Here is a 23315-nt window from a genome sequence, read left to right on the forward strand (position 1 = left end):
CTGTTTATTTTCTGCATAATGAGGTAAAATCTTAATCTCCATTCAGTAATCCAGCTATACAACATTGTACAATATCCTTTATGGAATAAACATCAATTTGACTAAATAACATTATGTGCCCAATGGCCTAGCTACAACTGCAGGAGCGCAAATGTCCTTATGGTTCTGTATTTACAAGTGAATAGAAACACATTTCTTTTCCTGCTAAATCAAGTTGTTGACCGTTTTACTGGTGCTCTTAAGGAAGACAGGTACTTTGCGTCTTCCTTGTCTATCCCGTCAAAGAGATAACTAAAAGGTGGCATTTCAATGTACTTGCCAGCACCAGGAACAACTTTCAGCTCATCATTTTCCCAAACAATCCTTCCTCCTGCAATTGTAACTTCAACCTTTCCCTGCATAAAGAATAAAAAGGAAAAAGAAGAAAGCATAGATTTAACAAATCGCGAACGTAAAGCAGTTGCTATGTTTGAGAAGCAGTAAAAAGAAGGGGGCTGCGAGAATTGGGTGACTTGAGGGCAAGGTTAAATTATAGAAAATATACTGCATAGGAAAACATAGTGTTCCCTCTCCTGACAATAGAGATTTTCTTTATGGAATTGGACAATTACACCTTTCACATGAAGAGCCAGCATGAGAGCATAGATTCCCGAAAAATGCAATAATCGAGTACGTGAGTGCTTCTATCTATGTAAATAAAGGACATTTCAGCAAATCATATTATGAAGAATGGAAAACTGGGTCTGAAAAAGTTAAAATGAAGGTCTGATGTAGTAGTACTTTCTTACTTTTATTAAGTAAATTCACTAGAACATCAAACAATACAATCACTGTATTCGACAAAGTTCTGCAACATACTTTTGGCAAGGATTATAGGATAAATAAAACTCAATAATTTGCGAATGCTTACCTTGCCTCTCCAACCCTCATAGACATTGGTATCTGTTCTATAATGGTGTGACTTTGAACTAATCTCGAAGCTCGAATTTGGATTTAATATGATTATATCTGCATCAGACCCAAGTAGTACTGCTCCCTTCCTTGGATAGATATTGAAAATCCGAGCACTACAACACAAGATCAGGTATTTCCAGTTAAGCTTCCGTTATAAGACAGTTGAATTCGTACAGCGGATTTAAACCAAAAAAGAGAGTATAAGCATTAGGCTGGAAGATGGAGATTCAGATTGAAATAAACATCAGAAGATCTACAAAAGTTTTGGCTCAAGTTTACCATTCAGTGCTTGTTATGCGAACATAATCAGTGACAGATATTTGACCAGATGCCTGACAAAAAAGTCCTAAGAAAGTAAATAATATAGTTGCATATCACACAATTCATTTTAGCATCATCTCATATTAAGAACAATATATAATGGTGCAGCTTACCACCATAGTATCCCAAACCAAATGCATCCTTTCCTCCATACCTATACAGAAACGGGTTATACTGAAGAACTTCAGTATACCGTAAAAGGAAGCTAAAGACAAAGCGATAGATATATGAAAGGAAAGAGAAAACTTTGCATACCATTAACACCATTTGGTATTTTCCGGAAATCACCAATTCCTAGGGCTTTCTGAGTTGAGTTGAAGGTACAGTGATCAGTTCCTACCAGCTGCAAGAAAAGAATACCAATAACTTCCATCTTGCTCATATGAGTTGATGGACAGAATCATACGACGGGGAAAGTGGAATATTCAGATATGGCCTATGGAAGATGGAACCCCAAGTAGCTTTTAAATTTGCGACATCACAAAAAAGCACATTTCATATCTATACAATGATCAAGATGAAAACCTGCAGAAGCCCCGTTGCAAGAGCTCCTTGAAGAGCTGTTCCATGACCTGGTGCTCTGATTGGTGGGCTCATGACATACCTGAACTAGGAAAGTGCACATTTTATGCCATCTATGACGGGAGAAAAAGAAAGGAAAAAGAAAAAAGAAATTATAAACCACAGAGGAGAAAATGATTTTTACCTAGCTGCAAAATGGAAGTCAGGGTCCCAAAGTACTGAATCATTAAGAACTAAACCTGAAACTACTGGCTCCCCAATAACTCTCTGACCTGAAATGAGATGGTACATGTAGTCTAGAGGCATAAGTCAAGTGGCATGAAACTGGCATCTGAAGCATAGTTTTTGATAAACAACATTGACATGGAAGCAAAATAGGCTCAAATCTACAAGCATGCAAATAAGTATGTCTTTCAAAGAGCAGACAGAAACGCAAACTGATGAATTATTAGAGGTAAAAACACTACAGGTATAAGTAAAGTTTTAATTACAAGTTCCCACTTCAAAGTAGAGGAAACAATTTCATTACTGCTAGAGACCAGAAAAGGACCAAACCAGAGGAGCTCTATGGTCAATTAGGAAACACTGAACAAAAATTTTAACTCCAGACTGGGTTTGCATGAATGATTTGATGAGGCTGAAACCAAGAACTTGAAGATTACTACAGACTAGTAATTCTTAGATGGGACAAGGAATCAAGGCACATTCGCCATAAAGTAGGCATTACAAAGCCACTCATTCAAATTGTCATCAAATACACTCTTCAAAAAGTTTATGCCAAACCTGACTTCCGAGCTCTGGCAATTTCTTCCATCGCGTCAATGCTCATGACATGAACAACATACAGTGGAGTGTTCACAAAGCCAGCCAAACGAATAGCTCGAGCAGTAGCCTCTCCCTCCAGCTGCAATTATTGATGACATTGCAAGGAACAGCATTAGGAAAAGTTAAACAAAGAATGAAATAGCCTTGCCAAATCAAAGCACAAAAATTCATAGTCACAGTGGGTGCATTGTTGGCTAGAAAGAACAGAAATACGAAAAATAACAACAAACTTGAAGAAAACACCATAATCTGACAAATATTTAATTCATATAATTATGAGTACCTAATATTGTCCTAATCCCTTCTGCTATGTAGCATGAACACTTCTGAAATGTCCGTGTCCCTGATTATCCATGACTTACAACTATAGTTACCAAGCTTTGCTGTGTCCAAAATTTCTTCCAATTATCTGACCAACGATCACACGTCTATCCTAAGCCGTCAATATATGCAGAAGATCTAAACATGTTTATTACTTATTCATATGTAATTCAATTATATGTCTACACAAAACATAGCTTATTGAATTAGCCCATATAATCAGTTTAACCCACTAATAGAAATAAAACTAGTACCTCCATTTCTTCATCTCAATCACCTATAATTTATCTAGAAAGCAAGTTCTGTCATGTCGAACAATTCACTCACATTTGTTTCTATGCTGCACAATTCTCATCCTACTCTTAATTAATTAATTTCACGAAAGAGAATCAGCAGAATATAATACCGCACTTTCACATTGTACATCAAAAAAGAATAAGACTCGTAGATATTATTTGGTGAGGTTGACCGTTGACCAACGTAAGCTATTACAACGATGAATACTTTTTCTTTTGAGACGCAGTTGGCGAACTGTTAAAACTTTTTCTACCAAAAGAGAAACAGCACAAATGTTTAAGAAAGAGAAAGGGAGAATTCCAAAGGAGCCTTAACCACATAAAAGCTTAAAGTAAAAATACTTCACTTCACTATCTCTGTTGAGTTGTCACAGATAGAATCTATATCTCATAAGGTTGGTCACCATGCCTTAATATCTTGTCTCAAAATGTTATGCCTTGTAATATACATTTTGCTAGAAAATGAAGAATATTTCCTACATCTCAATGTCCTAGACATTATTCTCTGCTCTTATCACTTTGCTGGTTCTAAATAATGAGAAAGAATAACCATCCTACAGCACAAATGCCTACCAAATAATTAGTTCATTCTGGAAATCAAAGCGCCATTATTTGGTGGCAATGGAGAAAAAGTACATGCATGTACGTTGACAAGCTAGGAGATAAAGGAAAAAAGTAAAGCAGCATTATCCCTAGGTATGAAAGCTCAAGGCAAAATTGGTTGACTTTACCACTGGAGGCCTTGATAATGCATGTCCCTCTGGACCTGTAATACCAAGTTCAATCATTCTTTTTTGACCTTCAAATACAGCATCCCCATTTTCTGCATGAACCATAGCTAAGGCACCAAGGGACTTGCATTTCTTCAATCCCTCCATCAGAAGCTCATCATTAACCATAAAAGAGCCTTTGTAGGCAAGGAAAAACTTGAAAGAGTTGATGCCTAGGGTAAGAGAAAGATAGTCAAGAAGAGTAAAGCAAAGAGACAACAAAAAGTCAGAATGAAAAATGCTTCCCCATGGCATGCTCTGCAAGTATGAACCGAAAGTTTAAAAAGTATTCACACAAATGACACACTCTCTAGAAATAAGAACCTTTCTCCTTGACCATAATTTCCATATCCTCTGAGACAGTTTCATCCCATTTTGTAATTGCCATGTGAAAACCATAATCCATGCATGACCTCTTTGCTTTCTCTACATAAGCTTTGTAACCTGCAGATAAGCTTCCATTTACGGGAATAACAAAGTCAATATGCATTGTTGTTCCACCAGCTAATGCAGCCGCCTGTCCACTGAAGAAGTCATCAATTGTCTCAGAACCCATAAATTCCATAGCAAGGTGTGTATGAGGATCAATTCCTCCTGTCGTCATCATGAGAATAAGCAAACAATGATAAATTATCTGTCAGCCAGTTTACTAGTGAGACAGGTTTATAAGGAACAATAACTTCAAGAAAATGCTCAGATGTATATTTTACCACTCAAAGCTGAATATTTTTACATTAAGCAAGGGAATCTCACTACAGGAAAACTCTCTTTTTATTCACATGAAACTACAATAGGTAGAATGGATGTAAGAACTGCATATATGACAACAAAACGTATTTTGTCTAAAGTAGACATGCGTTATTGGTCTTTCTGGAAGAGAAAAGCAAAAATATTATTCTGATACTAGAGATGCAATCAACTGAACACCATGGCCTGAAGAAAGAAACTCTACCTGGCATGATAAACTTTCCAGTTGCATCAATGACTCTGATATCATCACCAACCTGCAGATGATCTTGTAAACTGAGATGTGCATCATATTCAGACAAACAGCAATGGAAATACTCGCCAAACATAAAGATTATCAACCATTGAGAACATACAAAGAGTTTCAGGAATACACTCAAGCGGTAAATGGATTAAATGTGAACCATTTCGCTGATCAACAAGTGAGACACATGCTAACATGAAGACAAAGTGAAGGACCAAGAAAAGACCAAAACAATTCTCCTCAGCAAACTTCAGTGTCGTAAAAGAAGTTATTGTTATCCAGATAAGGAATGGGGAAAACATATATTCAGCAATGATGATGTGGTAGTTAGCAAGCTGGTACCAAAGTCAAAAAAGCTATTCTTTCCCAAGTAAAAGCCTATATAGGATCCTACATCCATAGATCCACTGCACTGCGCCCAGGTGGCTTTTAAGATGTCCTTGAAAATCTTGTCTTATCCATCTCTAGACTACTTAAAACATACTTTACTTCCTTGCTTGCTAGTCTTTCGATCTTGGTATACGAGGGACCAGGTTTTATTCAAATCATGAATTAAGTTGCAGAAGTTATAAGTACAGAGATTCCATTTATTTCACAATCATACCAGTCAAACTTGAAACAGATGAGAACTGTTTTTTCCGTTGTTCAGATAGTTAACCGAATAACAAATTTCTTTGTAAGACCCTTTCGTTATTCCCACATAATAAGAATAAAACACAGCCAGAAATAAATCAAAAACAATAATTGGCATCGAATTAGCTATCAGCTCATAGAGGCCAATCACAATTGACCAACCCTACTAGCTCTCCTGAGGATCATTTATTATTCACTTCCCACTCAATTAACAAACTCAAACTAAAAAGAGAAACTTTAACAGATACCTTAATGTTCGGCTGCACTGCCACGATTATTCCATCTTCTATATACACATCAGCAGCCTCCTTATGATGAGCATTCACTACTGTTCCTCCTTTTATCAGTATCTTTGATGAAACTGACGGTGGAATATTGCACCCAGAATCTCCATAAACAAATGTGGCATCACAAAACTGCAAAACATAAAAAATCGATTAGACCATCCTAGAAAAGAAACTGCTTGACATTGATACGACGATCCTATTTGTTTTATTTACTCCACAAGATTATGTGCATATGACAGTTCATATTTCTACTCATCCACCATGATTCAAATGAGAGGTCCTCCACAAATTTGAACTTTCTCGTTCATTGAGTAATGAGTACAAAAGCAGAAGGAAAAATGAAACAAATCAGTTTCTTAGAATCACACCAGAAGATTCAACTACTCTTCATTTTCAATGCATTCAAATTTAGAAACTTTCTCTAAGTTTTATCAAAAGGAAAAGCTCCAGTCTCATTTCCCTTCATGCCAACATTTTTGGCATCCAATATTTTAGTTGCATAGGTACAGAACAAGAATTCCACTACGAAGATCCAACCATTTTCCAACTAATCCTCAGTTTATTGAGAACAAAAGGACAAAGAAACAACTAACACTTAAACTTCTTAGGAATCAACAATAACAACCCAATGAAATTCCACAAATGGGGTCTGGGGAGGATAGTATGTACGCAGACTTTATCCCTACTCTGGAGGATTAGAGAGGCTGTTTCCGATCGACCCTCGGCAGAATAAGATGAAAACAAGACAGTGTAGTAGTAACAACAAAGGAATCCGGAAAGATAACACCAGCAACGTAATAACCAAAAAATAGAGAAAAGTAATAACACTAAACTGTAATAATGGCACAGTACTACGAACACGATGGAATAATATGGACACAACAAGAGCCACTAACATCCTAATACAAAACACTTCCAGACTAGCTTCCTACAACCTAACCTACAACCCTGAAGAAATACTACGGACGCAACTGGGGCCACTAGTAGCCTAAAACAAAACACTATCAGACTAGCCTCCTATCTCCTAACCTACAACCATAATGCTCGACCTCCACAACTTCCTATCACGGGCCATGTTCTCGGAAATCTGCAGCTGCACCATGTCCTGCCTGATCACCTCTCCCCAATATTTCTTAGGTTGTCATCTACCTTTCCTCGTACCCGTCAAGGTCAGCCGTTCACACCTCCTAACCGGGGGCATCCATACTTCTACTCTGCACATGCCCGAACCATCTAAGCCTAGCTTCCCGCATCTTGTCTTCCATGGGAGTCACGCCCACCTTCACCCGAATATCTTCATTCCTAGTCTTATCCAGCCGAGTGTGCCCGCACATCCATCTCAGCATCCTCATTTCTGCAACTTTCATCTTCTGGATATGGGAATTCTTAACTGGCCAACACTCTACACCATACAACATGGACAGCCTAACCACCGCTCTATAGAACTTACCTCTAAGTTTTGGAGGCACCTTCCTGTCACACAAGACGCCAGCCTCTATTTCATCCACCCCACTCCTATACGATGCGCGACATCCTCGTCAATCTCCCCATCCCCCTGGATAATCGACCCAGGTACTTGAAGCTCCCTTTCTTGGGAATGACTTGAGCGGCAAGCCTCACGTCCATGTCCGTTTCTCCCGACATGTCGCTGAACTTGCACTCCACGTATTCTATCTTAGTCCTACTCAGCTTGAAACCTTTAGACTCAAGGATCCGTTTCCAAACCTCCAACCTCTCATTAGCACTCTCACGTCTCATCAATCAGAACTATATCATCAGCGAATAACATACACCATGGCACTCTCCTTGAATATGGTGTATCAGTTCGTCCATCGCCAGAGCAAACAAGAACGGGCTGAGCGCAGATCCTTGGTGTAACCCCAGAACAACCGGAAAATGCTCCGAGTCGCCCCCCATTGTCCTAACCTGAGACTTAGCTCAATCATACATGTCTTTAATCACCCTAATATAATCCACTGGAACACCTTTCACCTCCAGGCATCTCCAAAGAACTTCCCTAGGGACCAAAATTTTACCGGAATCTCGTCTGGCCCGGTCGCTCTGCCCCTGCTCATCTCGCATAGCCCCCACGACCTCCTCGACATTAATACACCTATAGTAGCTAAAATCTGGGTGACTCTCGGAGTGTTCCAATTCACCTAGCACAATGTCTCTGTCCCCTTCGTTCTCTGCTTAATCTTAGCGTCTTCCATCAACACTCTGCCTTCCTCGTCCTTGATGCACCTCACTTGGTCTAAATCACGAGCCGTCCCCTCTCTCGGCTTGGCTAGCCGGAACAACTTCTTGTCCCCGCCTTTGCCCCCAGTTCTTCATACAGGCGATCAAACGCTGCATTCTTAGCTTCTGCGACCGCTAACTTCGCCACCTTCCTAGCTTAACTATCTTCGTTGCTCCGCCTCTCCTCCTCGTTTGTACTCTCCAATAACCTCCGATACGCCGCTTTCCTATCTTCCACCTTTCCCTGGACCTCGACGTTCCATCACCAGTCTCCCCTATGACCGCGAGTAACCCTTCGAGACACCTAACAACTCTCTCGCCGCCTCCCTTATACAGTTTGTCGTCATCATCCATATATTGCTTGCATCCCCGCTACTCCTCCAGGACCTTATAGCCTCCCCTCCAACTCCGGAGCTTTATCCTTCGTCAAGGCACCCTATCTAATCCTCGGACGACCCTGAACCACCTTCTTCTTCCTCTATATCATGATGCTGACGTCCATCACCAAGAGCCTATGTTGAGTCGTGAGTGACTCGCTCAGGATAACCTTGCAATCCTTTATAATCAATCTGAGTCTTGGCATCGTACTTTGAAAAGTAACCAAATGCTCCTCCCTCTTTGGAAAACTAGAGTTGGCAATCACCAACTCAAAATCCTTAGCGAAATCCAACAGAGAAGTGCCGCCTCCGTTCCTAACCCCAAAACCAAAGCCGCCATAAACCTCGCCATAGCCACTAGCAGACTCCCCGATATGCCCGTTGAAATCCCCTTCTTAGGAATCCCACAAGAAAGTTCCCACCAGACTGCATCTTTATATATTAAAGTACTCCTTCCTTTCCAATTTTCAGTGTTATTAAACGCGCAAAAAAGCAACAAGGTCTGTGGAGCTTGAAGTAAAAGGCGAGAACTAAAAGGCATGCGCACAATTTACAAATAATTTAAAATACCATACCTATAAGAATTAAGTACTATAATAGTCAAATTTCAATTAAAATAACCAATTTCACACTCAATGTATAATAATGCCGATATTAATCCAACATTCCAACTCATCAAAGTTGAGATTCCAAAAATCGGACTGTTTCATTAGCTCAAAATTCTTATGTATATTATTGCCATTATTGTAAAATTACAAACTTGCTACTCTGACTCTTATTGATTATTTTCAAATTTCGGACTTCCTTTCAGAAAAGGAGAATTTAATCATCTATTCGTTAAGTTCAAAATATAAGAAAGACGAACAATCAACTCAATTACACAAGTTAATCTTATTAGACTTAGGATTAGATAACAAGAAAAAAAAGGGTCAAATCAAATACAGAAACATTGACATACCTCGTTGGATGCAGAAACAACAGCGAAAATTGTGGAAAAAAGAGCAATCACATAAACCAAAGGAATCAATAACTGAACTCTGTGACAAAACTCCATTGACTTTCAGTTCCCTATAGAGCTAGAAATGTTAAACCTATAGAGTCGGAAATGTTAATATATAAATGCCAAATAATAAATGCGACTTATAATTTGCATTAACTAAATGATTTTATACGTCACATTTAACGATTGCTTTTTATAAGTCGCATTCCTGAAATGCTGCTTTACGTGTCGCTACTACAGAGAGTTTTGTAAAGTAAATTCTGGGCATCTGAAATCTTCTAACTTTTTTGGAATAATAAATAAGAAACTACTTTTAGGATAATGTAAGATAGGTTATAAAATTAACTTGTATGTGTAGAATGTCACAGCTATTACATAATTTAAAATCTAATTGCAAGTAAAATTGCACTAATACTAATACGAAAATACTTTACAATGTGAGAGATCATTTATCATTTGTTTGATTGTCATTTTTTTTCTCACTATAGCTAATACCGGTATGATTTATAATTCAATTTAAATATTATCTTAAACTTCATACAATATAGGATATCTAATATTAATATTAGCCATACTGAGTATTATTAATCTCGCATATTTATACCATATTAAAAGTACGAAGGCCCTTAGCGAAATGTTATTCGCCTTTTTTACCTTTTAAAAATAAATTTAACTTTGGACAAAATTGTAATTTAAGTTATTTTCCTAATATGTAGTACTTCAAAATTGATTAAAAATTGTACTTGTCAAAACATTCCTTATTTGAACTAAGTAAAAAAGTCCTAAATATTAGCATATTAATATAATTTATTTCCTTGTAGGTGACTTCAATTTTTGAAAACGAAACGTAGTTATCTTGCTTGTCCCAAGTTTTTGTCCATTTCTTTTCTTATTCTGGTATCAGTTTAGACTAAATAAATTAATTATTAATACATTTATCCGTTAAAGCTTAATACAACTATAAACGATAAATATATAAAATTTACCACATACTAATTATCCATTCGTTTATTTTTTCCATTCTATGTAGTTAAATTTGTGTCTCCTATTCCTAATCATGCAAAAATATATAGTTATATTTAGAATTACAAAAGTAAATTTGTTGAGTTACATATTTCTTCATTTTATATTAGCTCAAAAACTTTTATATGTTGAGAAAAAAAAATACGCAACATCTTTTTATAGCATTTTTCTTAATGTATTGGTGGTTGTGACATGGCTATGTACTAACAATATAAGTATTTTTTTTTTAAACTATAGTGAGTTTAACTTGTGATAGCAAGTTAAAAATAATTTCTAATATACTACCAATTAAAGAATAGATGTAATTAGTTATTACCTTATAAAGAAATTTATCGTATAAATAATTTGGCATAACCTCGGTCTCTCTACAATTTCCTTCTACCAACAAAAGTTGAAAATCTTTCTCAACTTAAAAGTTTAAAAACAAAGAAACATCTTATATTTCCCATTTTAGATTAAATATGAAAGATACAAAAAGCTTTTGAAATTTTAATTTGATGAGTGTTGTACATTGTCTTCATCTTTAATTTGGCAAGAAATTATAAATAATTTACTATGTTTTTATCATAGCAATAAAAATAAGATCAAAAGATATAATTAATTACCATGTACTAACTACTAAGTACATAATATCCAATTCAAAAGAAAGTTAGAAGAATCCTATTTACTAAAATATATTTCCAAAAAATGTCGCTCGCTCAAAGAAAACGCTGTTAGCGGTGCTTTTTATTGATTGAAATAGAACAAAGATAAAAAAAATAAAAATAAAAATAAAAAAAAGTATTTTCTCTCGATTCATTGACCCTATTTATGTCTTTAGGATGAACTTGAAAATAACTATCCAAGACGTATTTTAGAAAAACTCTTAAATCTTCAAGGCTTACATATTCTTGCTAAAACTGAAAAGAAAGTTATAAAATTATGAAACAGGAATAGATTTTAAATTGAAAGATTTCTACAGGACAACTTCTTTGAGTTAACTATATAAGATCAATATTCATCCTTTTTTGGAACATATGTGTTTTATTTTATAGCTCAAACACAATTTCTCATATACTAACATTTATGAGATATTTTTTTTTTAAATTACTCAATGACACAGGCACACGCATAACGCGCGCACTCCAAACATAAATATATAGAATCCCTACATGGGGGGGGGGGGGCGGTTGATGCGGGAGAGGCATAAGTGCAGTTCGATCTTGTGGTGTATTCGTTTGTAGTACGTAGGGCCTCTTGCTTATTGATCAGTTCGCCTCCGTTCTATTGAAAAATCGAAATTTCTATGGCGGTTTTGCCAACAAACGACGTCTTGAGCCGAATTGACTAAGCTAACCCACCCTTAAGGAGGCTTTTCCATATTAGGAATATCATCAAATCAAGCAATTCATGAATTGATTGTGAATACACAAAATTCCAAGTTCCCAAAGTACCTCTCTTAGATCTCTATAGTTCTTCCAAGTTTCTGATCTAAAATCTGGTTTATGTCTCGAATTATAGGGCTTAACCTTTGAATCATTATTACTTGGATAGCTAAACCTCTTTGCTTAGCTAATAAACAAAAGAACTCCATGTGTACCTTGTGTTAGCATACAATAGGCTTTTTACTACCTGTATCTATTTATAAGAAGTTTGAGCTTTTGTTCACGCTCTCCTTTTTTTTTTTTTTAATTATTGTGTTAATATATTCTTGTTGTAATTGTTGCTTTCTTTATTATTGTTATTGATGATTTACCTATATATTTTAGTTGTGAACCTGAATCTTATATATTCGTTCATATGTTGTATCACACCATACTATGATACTTGAATCAAAGAAGATTCACGCAGTTTTAGGTTGATTAGAATTCACAAATTTTAGGGTTGTGTTTTAATTTCTCCTCTCTCTTTTTTTCCTTTTAATTTAATGTTTTAATTATTTACATTATATACTTATATTATATGTCCATATATTTCTTTTCCCAAAGTTATCGAACCTACAATAGCTCATAGAATGAATTCGTTAAGATAATGTAGTTTGGTTGTTTAATGTTCTTTTGACGCCTCTATACGAATTGGACGATCAAACTTCAAATTGAATTAGACAAATTAAAAAATGTCGATTCTCACCACATTGCTCACATCCAAATATGTAAGCCAATCTGTTTGGCCAAGTTTTTGGGAAGTCAAAGATAAATATTTCTTTTTAAATGTGCTTATTTTGGAGAGTTAAGGTGTTTTGAGGTACTTTCGAATAGTGGTAGAAGCTGAAAAAAGTAAATTTTCCCATAAACATGGCCAAAGTACTTCTAGCTTGAAGTTATCCCTAGAATTTAATTTTGTCAATACAATTATATTTTCAGATAAAGTATTTTTTTTAATTTAAATGATCGTTGTATATATCTCTACATCAATTGCTATTATAATAATTCATTCGTATTCAATATTCTATATATTTTTTAATTAATAGGCACAGAATACACGTGCAACGCATTATCTATCTTATGAAACACTAGTTATTGATGGAAAACATATATATATGCATTATAATCAACGTAGATAAAATATTCTGACAAAGGGGTAATGGGTATCACTAACTTGAAATGTTCAATTAATAGCATTTTCATGAAAGATAACATTTCCAGGCATGCTCTCAAGTTGGTACTGCTGGATCCGAACCAGTATTGGATAAGCTTTCACAATTTAAAGATGCCTTTTGGAGATTTTTCACATTCAGTCGGTCGGCTAAAAATAATTATATCGGCTATACATACATACATACATACATACTTTTATATATATATATATATATATATTATACTTTAATATACAAATAATATATTTTTACTTAGTATAATTTTTGGAAGTGACTATATTGCATAGTTTTCCCAAAGAATAATGTGGGACATGAATCTCATCAAATTGTTGACAAGGAAATAGTGCATAATTGTTATAGAAAAAAAATTAACATGCAATTTGGGGTTAATAGAGAGAAAATTATTCATCCTTAAGCTCACCTTGGTCAATCTTTTAAAATAAATCGAGATAGTGAATCAAATCCAACATCGCCAACACCAACAATCTCGATCAAAAATCTTATTCAATCAAATGATGGAAAATAGTTCAACAGGGGCGACCTGAGAACATATGTATCACAATTACAAAAATTATTAAAATAAAAAAAACGTCATACATATGATCTTAGGTTGCCCCTATTGAACACTTCCACCTATTTATATAAGACACTTTAACTTTTATGAGAAATCATGTTGATCTTGAAAACATATAAAGGGGAGATTTTGAAGGTGTAAATTGTATAACACAGTACTACAATTGTACTGGTACTTCTAGGACAATAAATTTGTATATTATGTGATGTCTTTGTCAAAAATAAAGTACAAATTACATATTGTACTACACACATTCTACTTCACTCATTGGTACTACAAATTGATTAGTTGAAGATTTTGTGCAAGTACTACAAATGATAAAATACATATAGCAAGTACAAGATCTTAACTACACTTAAAATTGTACTACTACCATTCATATATCACTTAATCGTGGTTAACTAATATAATTTTTTGTACATATCGGGTCTAGAAAAATTTAATTACACCCGATGTTTGAACCAAACACATGACACGTGTCTTTATATGCACTTTTATACTTAACCATGATTAGTTAATGCATATTTTTACCCAATGTATCACTTAACTATGGTGAACTAATATGATTTTGTGTATACATCAGTCGTCGGTTGAAGATTCAGCATCATTAGAACATAATTTGAACTACAAAGTAATAAAGCAAGGGACAAGATAATTAGGAGTATTAAGCAGTATGTGTAAGTTTTGGCACTAACTAATAAGTCAATTAAACGAAAATCATATAATTGAAGAGATTTGGTGAAGCGGAGCCTTGGAGCAACGATAAATTGTCTTCTTGTTACATATAGGTCACGGGTTCAAGCCGTGGAAACAGTCTCTTGCAGAAATATAGAATAAGACTACGTACTATAGACCCTTGTGGTCCGGCCCTTTCCCGGACCCCGCGTATAACGGGAGCTTAGTTCACTCGGTTGCCCTTTTTTTACATATATGCCACGTGTTCGATCCATGGAAGCAACCATTAATGCTTGCATTAGGATAGACTGCCTATATCACACCTTTGAAGCACGGCCCTTCCGTGCATCCTACATAAACGCAGAAAAATTTATGCATCGGGCAACTAATTTAATCTAAAAAGCTAAGTTCTATCTACAGTACTATTGCTCCATAAGGAAATGTTCACTAATCAACATTCTAATACTTCTTGATCAATCAATTGATGGTGCAATCTCTTCTTCCCACATAAACTCACTCCAAACAACTTTACACTACTACTCTTTGGCTCTTCATCTTCAATATTTACTTGATGATCATGACGATGATCGTTGACTCTAAGATTCAGACCTTCATTAAGTAAAAACAAACAGGACTTCTGATCAACAGGTTTAACGTAGTTCTGAATGAAATAAATAATGTTGTTATATAGATTCTTCATGTGAGCGAGTTAAGATAATAGTAAATTGTTTCTTTTCCTCAGCCTTTGATTGTCTTGTGTGAGTGTTAACAAAAGGAAATCATCAGTACTAGGGTTATTTTGTGTTTTTGGCTGATACAATATGTTTTTTGTGATATTTTCATGGTAGGGTTTCAAATGGTGAAGTTGTTGAGTTGTACTCTTTCTTCTTTGGATCTTACAAAGTAAGTGTTTTTGCCCTTTCTTGAAATTCTCATTGGAAAACTCACATCTGTCTGGAACTATCTTCTTAAATCCCTGAAAAAAGAAATAAATAAAAACCAGAAATTTGATACTCCATGAATAAAGCAACTTCGCACGTGTGAGCTTGCTTATATTGTCAGTCTGAAGGTCGAAAAAAACAAGACATATTGCGGTAAGTTGGCAGCCAGCGTAAAACTTGCCAATTCATGGCTAATCATATATATATATATATATATATATATATATATATATATATATATATATATATCAAATCTTTATAAATATATAAAGATTTTGTAGAATTATGGAAAGTTTTCCTAACAAAATGATTATGTTGTTAGAAAATAAGCCTCAGCACCCAACCATACATAATGGAAACTAGAAAACCAAGATATATAATGTGGATGAGATATCAAATCTTGGATAATGGAGTTGTTTATGACGCATCTTATTCTTTTTATTTTTTTATTTGAGGTTCTTTTATAATTTTATTACTTAAATTAAAAATAGCAGGTGAAGGTATAATATATGCATAATTTATGTATTATATGTATATAATTATGTTAATCAATGTATAATCTATATATATGGATAGAAAAAGTAAACAATGAATATGAACAACTATTTGTGTAAAAATTTCTTTTTTTAATATGGTTTAAATTTCACCAATTCTTTGAACAAATTAATAATACTAGTCTAAAAATTAAGCTACACAAAGCAAAGGATAAATTTTTTCTTTGAGTTCACTCTTACAATCTCACTATTAATTAATATATGAACACTCTCAAAAATTTCATATGTCTCCTTCAAAGCAACACTATATCGCTAAATAATAGTAAAAGAAGATGAAAAATATAACAAAATACAAATATGGTTGGTTGGCCGAAACTAATTGTATTTGCTAGCTAAAATGTGTATATGTGTTGTATATAATATACACATACACAAAAAATATATATATTGTCGGCTAATATCCTTAGGAGCAACAGAAAATATGCATTTCTCTATAAAATCATAAATATTTTTTAATAAAAGAAATGGAGCAAAAAGGATTATGTAATGCAGAAGAAATTCAGGAGAGAAACTCTATTTCTTGGTAAGTTTTGACAAATACTCAACAATTGTTACGCCACAATCCCAAATAATTTGGGGTCGACTATATGAATCATCACTGTTTCATTTAAGCTGAATTCATGATGTTATCAAAGAAAAGAAGTGCAGAAGAAATCTAGGAATAAAACTCCAATATTTCTTGGTAAGTTCCGAGAGAAACAAAAAAAAAAAAAACTTTGATCCTAAACAAGTCGAGGTGTATATGAATCATGAATAATGTTTTATTTAAGTTGAACTCGTATCATTAAATAAAAAGAGAGAGGAGGAGGTAACTCACATATGTATTGAGCTGCCTAACAAAGCTGGAGAAATTATTGTGTTTAAAATAGTTGGGAAGAAGATCTTTAGCAAACTCAAGAGGTTTCCAAACAACAAAAGTAGTGTCATTTTCACCCCATGAAACAATGTGATTACTACTTTGATCATCTACTAATTGGTATGTTTTTGTCAAGAATGGTGCAGCCATTATTGCCCTTTGACAATCTTGGACTGTGGAAATCATCTCTGAAGAAGACATTAAGGATAACCTATTTAGTTAAGAAAGAAGATTTGTTTTTCTAAGGAAGAAAAAGAATGTCTTCTATCCCTTCTTAATGTATGCTTATGTTGTAGTTGCATGTGCACATGTGTGTGTTTATAGGGTAATATTAGTTTACGTTTACACCAATTCAATAAATGCACGACATATATATATATCTTCACACGTATTCTTATTACTAAGTCACTCGCTTTCATTACTTATTATATTACTGTTGTTATTGCTTGTTACTTTATTTTTACCGTTTCTTAAGACGAGGACCTATCGGAAACAACCTCCCTGCTTTTATACGGTAGGAATAAGGCTGTGTACACACTACCCTTCCCAGACCCCACATATGAGATTAAGCTAGGTTTATTGTTGTTGTCGTATATTCTTATTACTAAATTATAGTTAATTAATATATATTTTCATCTTGGAGCCTTAGAGCAATGGTAAAGTTGTCTTCGTGTGAACCTATAAGTCACGGGTTCGAGCCGCGGAATCAACCACTGATTCATGCATAAGGGTAGGCTGCCTACATAACACTCCTTTGGAATGTGGCCCTCCCCGGACTCTGCATGAACGCGGGATGTTGCGTGCACCATACTGTCCCTTTTTTTTTGAAATACATGATCTCACCTTAATTACTCAACCATGTAAATTAGTATGATTAATTTTGTATAAACACCAGCTTTTATCGTGTTTATACTGATATTGTAGTAATTTATTTCTATGTTATATCAGTATATACTTTGCTAAAGTAGGTCATTTACATTATTTTTATATTATATATCAAATTAGGAGTTACATAAAGTTATTTATTGTTGAAGATCAATCGATATAATTTGAAGATTTAAAAAAATTATGCAATGTTAGTAGACAGAAGTTAAACTATTTGTATACAGTGTTAGTATAAAAAAAAATTACACTATTAACCTAGAAGCAAGTTCTTTGTCACTTAAATAATTCCTCATTTTACTGATCATTTCTTATATTTATTACATCAAGAAGGGCATATGAACTTTGTCAGTATTATATTTATATCGCTTTAGATTTGGTATATAATGAGATCCAATAAATGAACTAACTATTTAAACAATAATTTCTCCATTTTGCCTTTTGGATTGAGTAACATGTCCACCCTCAGTTTTGTTGTATAAAATAAGTTATTTTTTCAGAAGTCAAATGGGTCAAATCACTTTTAATCTGTGATTTCATTTAAAAACTAGGAGTTTAATTATACTTTATCTAAATTTTTGTGCCCAAGTGTAATATTTTGGTCATTAAGCTTATCTTATAATAATAACATTATCTAATTGAAATCTGAGTCTCATGCTCAAATCTTCCTAAAAAGGATTTTTTGCGACTACCATGTAGTATAAGCTTTGTAAAATTACTATTACAAATCATCGGAGGCAGATTAAAGATTTAAATTTTTGAGCTTTTATAACTATATTAAATTAAATAATTAGATCTACAATTAAATATTTAGAAATACTTAATAATTTTTTTAATACACATATCATCTAGATAAAAGCTACTAGGTTCACGTGCATATATAGATTTTTACAAGCTAATCAGCTTCTAGAACTTATACGAAAATAATTTTAAACTAAAAAGATGTTACTATTTAAAAGATGCCACTAGAAAAATTAAAAGAAAAAGTAGAGTTAATAACTAAATATATATATATATATATATGATCATTTTAATAAATCAGTAGCTGTAACTTTTGACAACTTAAAGTTGTATTTGTTCGACATTTTTTTGCTGAAAAATTATACTGTATATATAGGTAAATTTGTTTATATATATAATATTAAATTCTCTTGACTTCTTCGTATATTTATTTTTTATGTGAAAATATTGGCTTCTCTCTTATCTCCTCGTATATTGTTCTTGTTCATATAACAAAAATAAGAAAGAAAAACACAAGAATTTTAAACTTCATTCTAGATAAAGGTGTATTAAAGTCCTTTAACTTTTATAAAAATTTTCCTAAAAGTTCAACATAAAATTACTTATTCTTTAACCGACAATTACATTGATTAGAATCTAAAGATCAGAGATTGACACTAAAATTTCAGAGAACGCATGTTACTGGGTGCCTCTTTTGATGGTTTTCTTTAACAATTCTTTTTTAAAAAGCTTGTTCTTAGTTAAAAAGTCTCTAATATTTTTAATAAATAATTTATATAATAATCTATAGATCTAGTTCTAGGAACATTCTTAACTTTTATTTTTCTTAGTCCAAGGCATACCCGTGAATGAAAAAGTTCTATGTAAATGGCCATGGAAAAGTAGTTTTGTCAAATTCTTGGACTAAATTATGGTTTATTCCTTCTTTTAGTAAAAAATAAAACTTGACTGTATATTTTTTTTTTAAAATGAAAATTAATATTTTGAACATTATTTTTTAACTCGGTATACTTGGGACTGATTAATCCGCATTCGCGCTAGAAAGTTTTACTTTGAGCGTGCTCCCTATCAAATGTGATTCTCCACTTAAAGCTCGAATACTTGAATTAGAACGTTAAAAATTACGTCTGCATGTATTAGAGTTCACAGTATAATGTTGCAAATTCAGAATTTTTACATCCCTTCTAAACTTTTGAAAACTTTTTTTGCATCCGTAAAATAAAATATTTGAAAATTGATAAAGATTCGCCTCTTGTTTCAGTCAGAATGAGTCATCGAGACATTGGCTTCCAGTATTACAGATCGCTCCTCAGTATATTCTATATTATAGCCTGTTACTGATTCAGCTTTCGCTTCTGGGAGATCAAACAAAGCTCAATCAATTTCTATCAGACGATATATGAAAAATATAACCAATATAGGGAATAAGGGATACAATTCCCTTTCAAGTATTGCTTCATTACTACTCCATCTTTTATCCCTAACATATTTGTTAAGACATAAGATTGATAATATGGTAAAAGAAATTATTGTAAATTAAAATAGTAAATTAATAACTAAAGATACTAAACCCAATTCTGATTCCCCTTCTTGTCAACTTAAACCCAATTCTGATTCTTTTGGTTTAAACGCAACTACTCAACCCAAGGGAATAAAATAAAGCTACAGTAGTAATTAAAATATTCTTAAGCCCAAATCCCTCTCTTATTTCACGTTAATATCTATTTCTTGATTTTAATTATCATGACTAAACCCAGCAACTCAAACAAGTTCATTTTTATGAAGCAAGGAGTCAAGCATAACAACTACTCAATAAACGATAATATCAACCAAGACAGCAAATTTTAGAAAGGCAGAAAATATATAAAAATCGCAGGAAGAAAGAGAAATTGGACCTCAAGTAGCATAACGAGGGCCGGAAAATAGCAGAAACACGAAACTACTCTAGGAACCCACAACCTCGGAGAGCAGCCTCGACGTATGACTGACCGTGACCTCGGACAACGACTTCAACAAAGAACCGATAGAAACAGTCATCCAAACTCAATTTGAAAACTCGAAATGAGCTTTCGGACTCTTACTGTTTCCAGCTTTTACTTGTTTTGTTTTCTTTACTGTTCTTGATTTGTTTTTCGTTTTGGACTGAAGGTCGTCGGCTGGTCTAGGTCTGTTTGTCGTCGATTTTCGCTGCTTTGGTTTCAAATTCTGGAGATCTTTTCCGTTTTGTGAGGGTGGAAGAGGAAAGGGTAAGGGTGTTCTCATCAGGTTGTGAGATGGAGAAGAGGCGACGGCCGTTGCTTCTCCTTGTATATATGTCTGTGCCTTTTTGTGTTTTAGTCTCAAGAACAAGAAGAAGCCGCAGGCTGTGCTGAAGACGATGGAGAACAGGGGTGGTTCTTTTGTTTCCGGCTGAAGGGTCTGTTGTTTGTGTTAATCGAGATCCTACATGGTTAGCTCTTGTCCTTGTTCTAAGGTCTTAGTTCTGTTCTAGGTTAGAAGAAGGTGAAGATGCCGTTCTCAACTCTGTTCACTGAGCCAGCTCCGAAATCGAAGATCTTGGACAACAAAAAGTGTGAAAGATAACTTGCGTTGTGTAACGAAACCAGCAAGAAAATAATTATTATTATTTTTAGCCCAACGGTGGGCGTCAAAGTGTTTACCGTAAAAATAGTAATAACAATTAAATTTGTTGATGAGACTCTAAAAATACGTGATCTATTTTTATGCTAGTTTGCTAAGCAGTTGATGCTAGATATGTGAAAATAGAAGATGAAATGTGAGTTGAAATGGAATTACAATCGAACGGGAGGGTTAGCTATTCTGGCCTCGGACTGACCGATGAGGGGCCTCGAGGTCGATGCCTGGCCCCGGCTCGAGCTATCGGGGATAATCGGAAAAGAGCTAACAGTTAAGATATAATTACAGGAGGTTTTTTATGGCCAGTGACGAGCAATAAGTGAAGAACAAGTATGAAGGCAAATAAATATGAGCAATAATATCGAGAGAATAAGTTAGAGAGAAAAGAGAGAATTGTTATTTATCTTATGTAGAATAGTTGGAGCAACGACAACCCTTTACAAAATGGTAAAGATCCCCTTTATATAGGAGGGAGATCCCAATATAATACGAAATACATTAATTGTAAAGATATGGAGATGGGACGGCTAGATGCGACACCTTGATACAGGCTCCGGACAGGCCATCTTTGTCAGACTTAGCCGGATGCCTTGGGAATCCCCTATTTTACTCTAGCCTCGATCAATATTCTCTTTAGGTCGGGCCTCAACGAGCTTCGAGAGAGGGAACTCGATCACAGCTTCGCGTCCTCGAGGCCTTGAGGTGTTCTTATGAAGTGACTTAATAGCAAGAAATTGAACTCTCTGATTTCGCCGCATACAATGGGGTATCCAGATGCCCCGGTTATATGTGTTATGTGACAGAGATATTGAAAAAACACATGTCCAATACTCGAAAAGCTTGTGGAAGGGAATGTGGTATGGCTAAGGTACCAAAGGAGCATCACTAACTAGGAGTCTGAATTGAATTGGTTATCAACTAATGTCAATAACAGGAATCCAAGAAAAACAATCCTAGGGTATTTTTGCATTTGTGGTGTATCGTATCTGGATGGAAAGGAATAGTAGAAGATTTCAAAAACCAGAAGAAGGAAGCTATAGACTGAACAAAAGACATTACATTTCAAGTGTATATAACAGGTCAACAAGAATGTAAATAGAAACCTATATTGAATACTTTAAATAGTTATCCTAGTTTTGGTTATTTTTGAGACTTGCTACTTGAATCAAAAAGAGCAAGCGTGGTACATTGAATACTAGTTGAAATTAAAAATTTCTTTCGACAAAAAATAAAAAAATAGCATTCTACAGTAAAGATGTCAAAAAAAAAAAAATTTTGGTCTTTCCGTTCTATTTTTTTCCTTCTTTAAAACAGTTACTAGTTCCGTATTTATTTAACACTATGAAACTAGTGTTAAATTAAAAATAATTTTTAATTCGAATTTTGTAATCATTCCAATAATAAGGAACTTGCATTTTCTAACTAATCCAGTTACAAAAAAGGTAACAAGAAAAATCTTTTGTCTTTAAGTCTTGCATTTGCGCCTCAATTGATTCTGTTTTTTCTTGAAGCTGAGTGATTAACTCTGTAATTAACAGTATGTGATCTCATGCTGGCCGTAGCTTTTTGGGCTTTATGATGGGCCTGGGTTTTTGGGCCTCATGATGGGCCTGGTCTGTAACCTTTTAAACTGAACGAGATCTTTACACAAATAGCAGATTGGATTATCTGTTTACTTTTTGCATCTGGTATACATAAATAATACACTGATTATACATGATTATGCAATATTGTATATTCATCGCTTATTTTTAATTTAAGTAGTTGAATAACCGGCTTTAGGTTAATTCTTCTTAAACAGCCTATATTGGACCAGCAAAGACAAATAAACACGATATTCAAGTGAAATAAATTTGAAAGTTGATACCATTTTCTTTTCATTATTAGAGAAAAAGAAGCATGTGTCATTTTTCAAATTGGAGAAGCACAACTAATTTTATTAAATTAGCAGAGACATTTATATAATTCGCCTAACCAAAATTGACTAAATCTTTAAGGACCATTTTCTTTTTTCTTTTTTTTTAATTTAATTTGCAAATATTAAGACACAACGAATACATATCTTATCATTGCTATATTGTCTTTAAATATGAATGAACCAGACATATTATAAGCAAATAAGTGGTTATAAAATTAAAAAAAAAAAAATACAAAGACACTTAATTAGTTGAGATATGAATAATTCAGCTTCAAACCCCCCATTTAGTGACACAAATGGACGCCTTTTTATCCTTCTAAAAGTAGTTGCGCATTTCTTAGTAAAAGGAAAATTAAGATAAACATCATAGTTTAAGAAAAGATATTTGTACCTTGTACGTCAAT

General features: G+C 34.1%; 1 protein-coding gene across 2 annotated transcripts; it reads right to left on the reverse strand.

Moving 5' to 3' along the window:
• Positions 1 to 3: 3 nt before the first annotated feature.
• LOC107776906 (dihydropyrimidinase) lies at positions 4 to 13772 on the reverse strand. 2 transcript variants are annotated; one of them, XM_075237378.1, is made up of 13 exons: positions 13555 to 13772; positions 5882 to 6049; positions 4962 to 5013; positions 4334 to 4603; positions 3971 to 4182; positions 2581 to 2701; positions 1982 to 2069; positions 1801 to 1879; positions 1531 to 1618; positions 1389 to 1429; positions 1234 to 1286; positions 911 to 1067; positions 4 to 395 (listed from the first exon to the last, which is right to left on the reverse strand). In XM_075237378.1, exons 3-13 carry the CDS (start codon positions 4966 to 4968, stop codon positions 210 to 212), a joined length of 1302 nt encoding a protein of 433 aa, XP_075093479.1. In that variant the 5' UTR covers positions 4969 to 5013; positions 5882 to 6049; positions 13555 to 13772; the 3' UTR covers positions 4 to 209. The 2 variants fall into 2 exon arrangements, with proteins under 2 accessions (XP_075093479.1, XP_016452348.2); XM_016596862.2 differs by lacking the exon at positions 13555 to 13772 and adding an exon at positions 9494 to 10217.
• Between the last annotated feature and the right edge of the window lie 9543 nt (positions 13773 to 23315).

This window comes from Nicotiana tabacum, chromosome 18 (genome assembly GCF_000715075.1).
Source record: "Nicotiana tabacum cultivar K326 chromosome 18, ASM71507v2, whole genome shotgun sequence".
NCBI classification, from domain to species: domain Eukaryota; kingdom Viridiplantae; phylum Streptophyta; class Magnoliopsida; order Solanales; family Solanaceae; genus Nicotiana; species Nicotiana tabacum.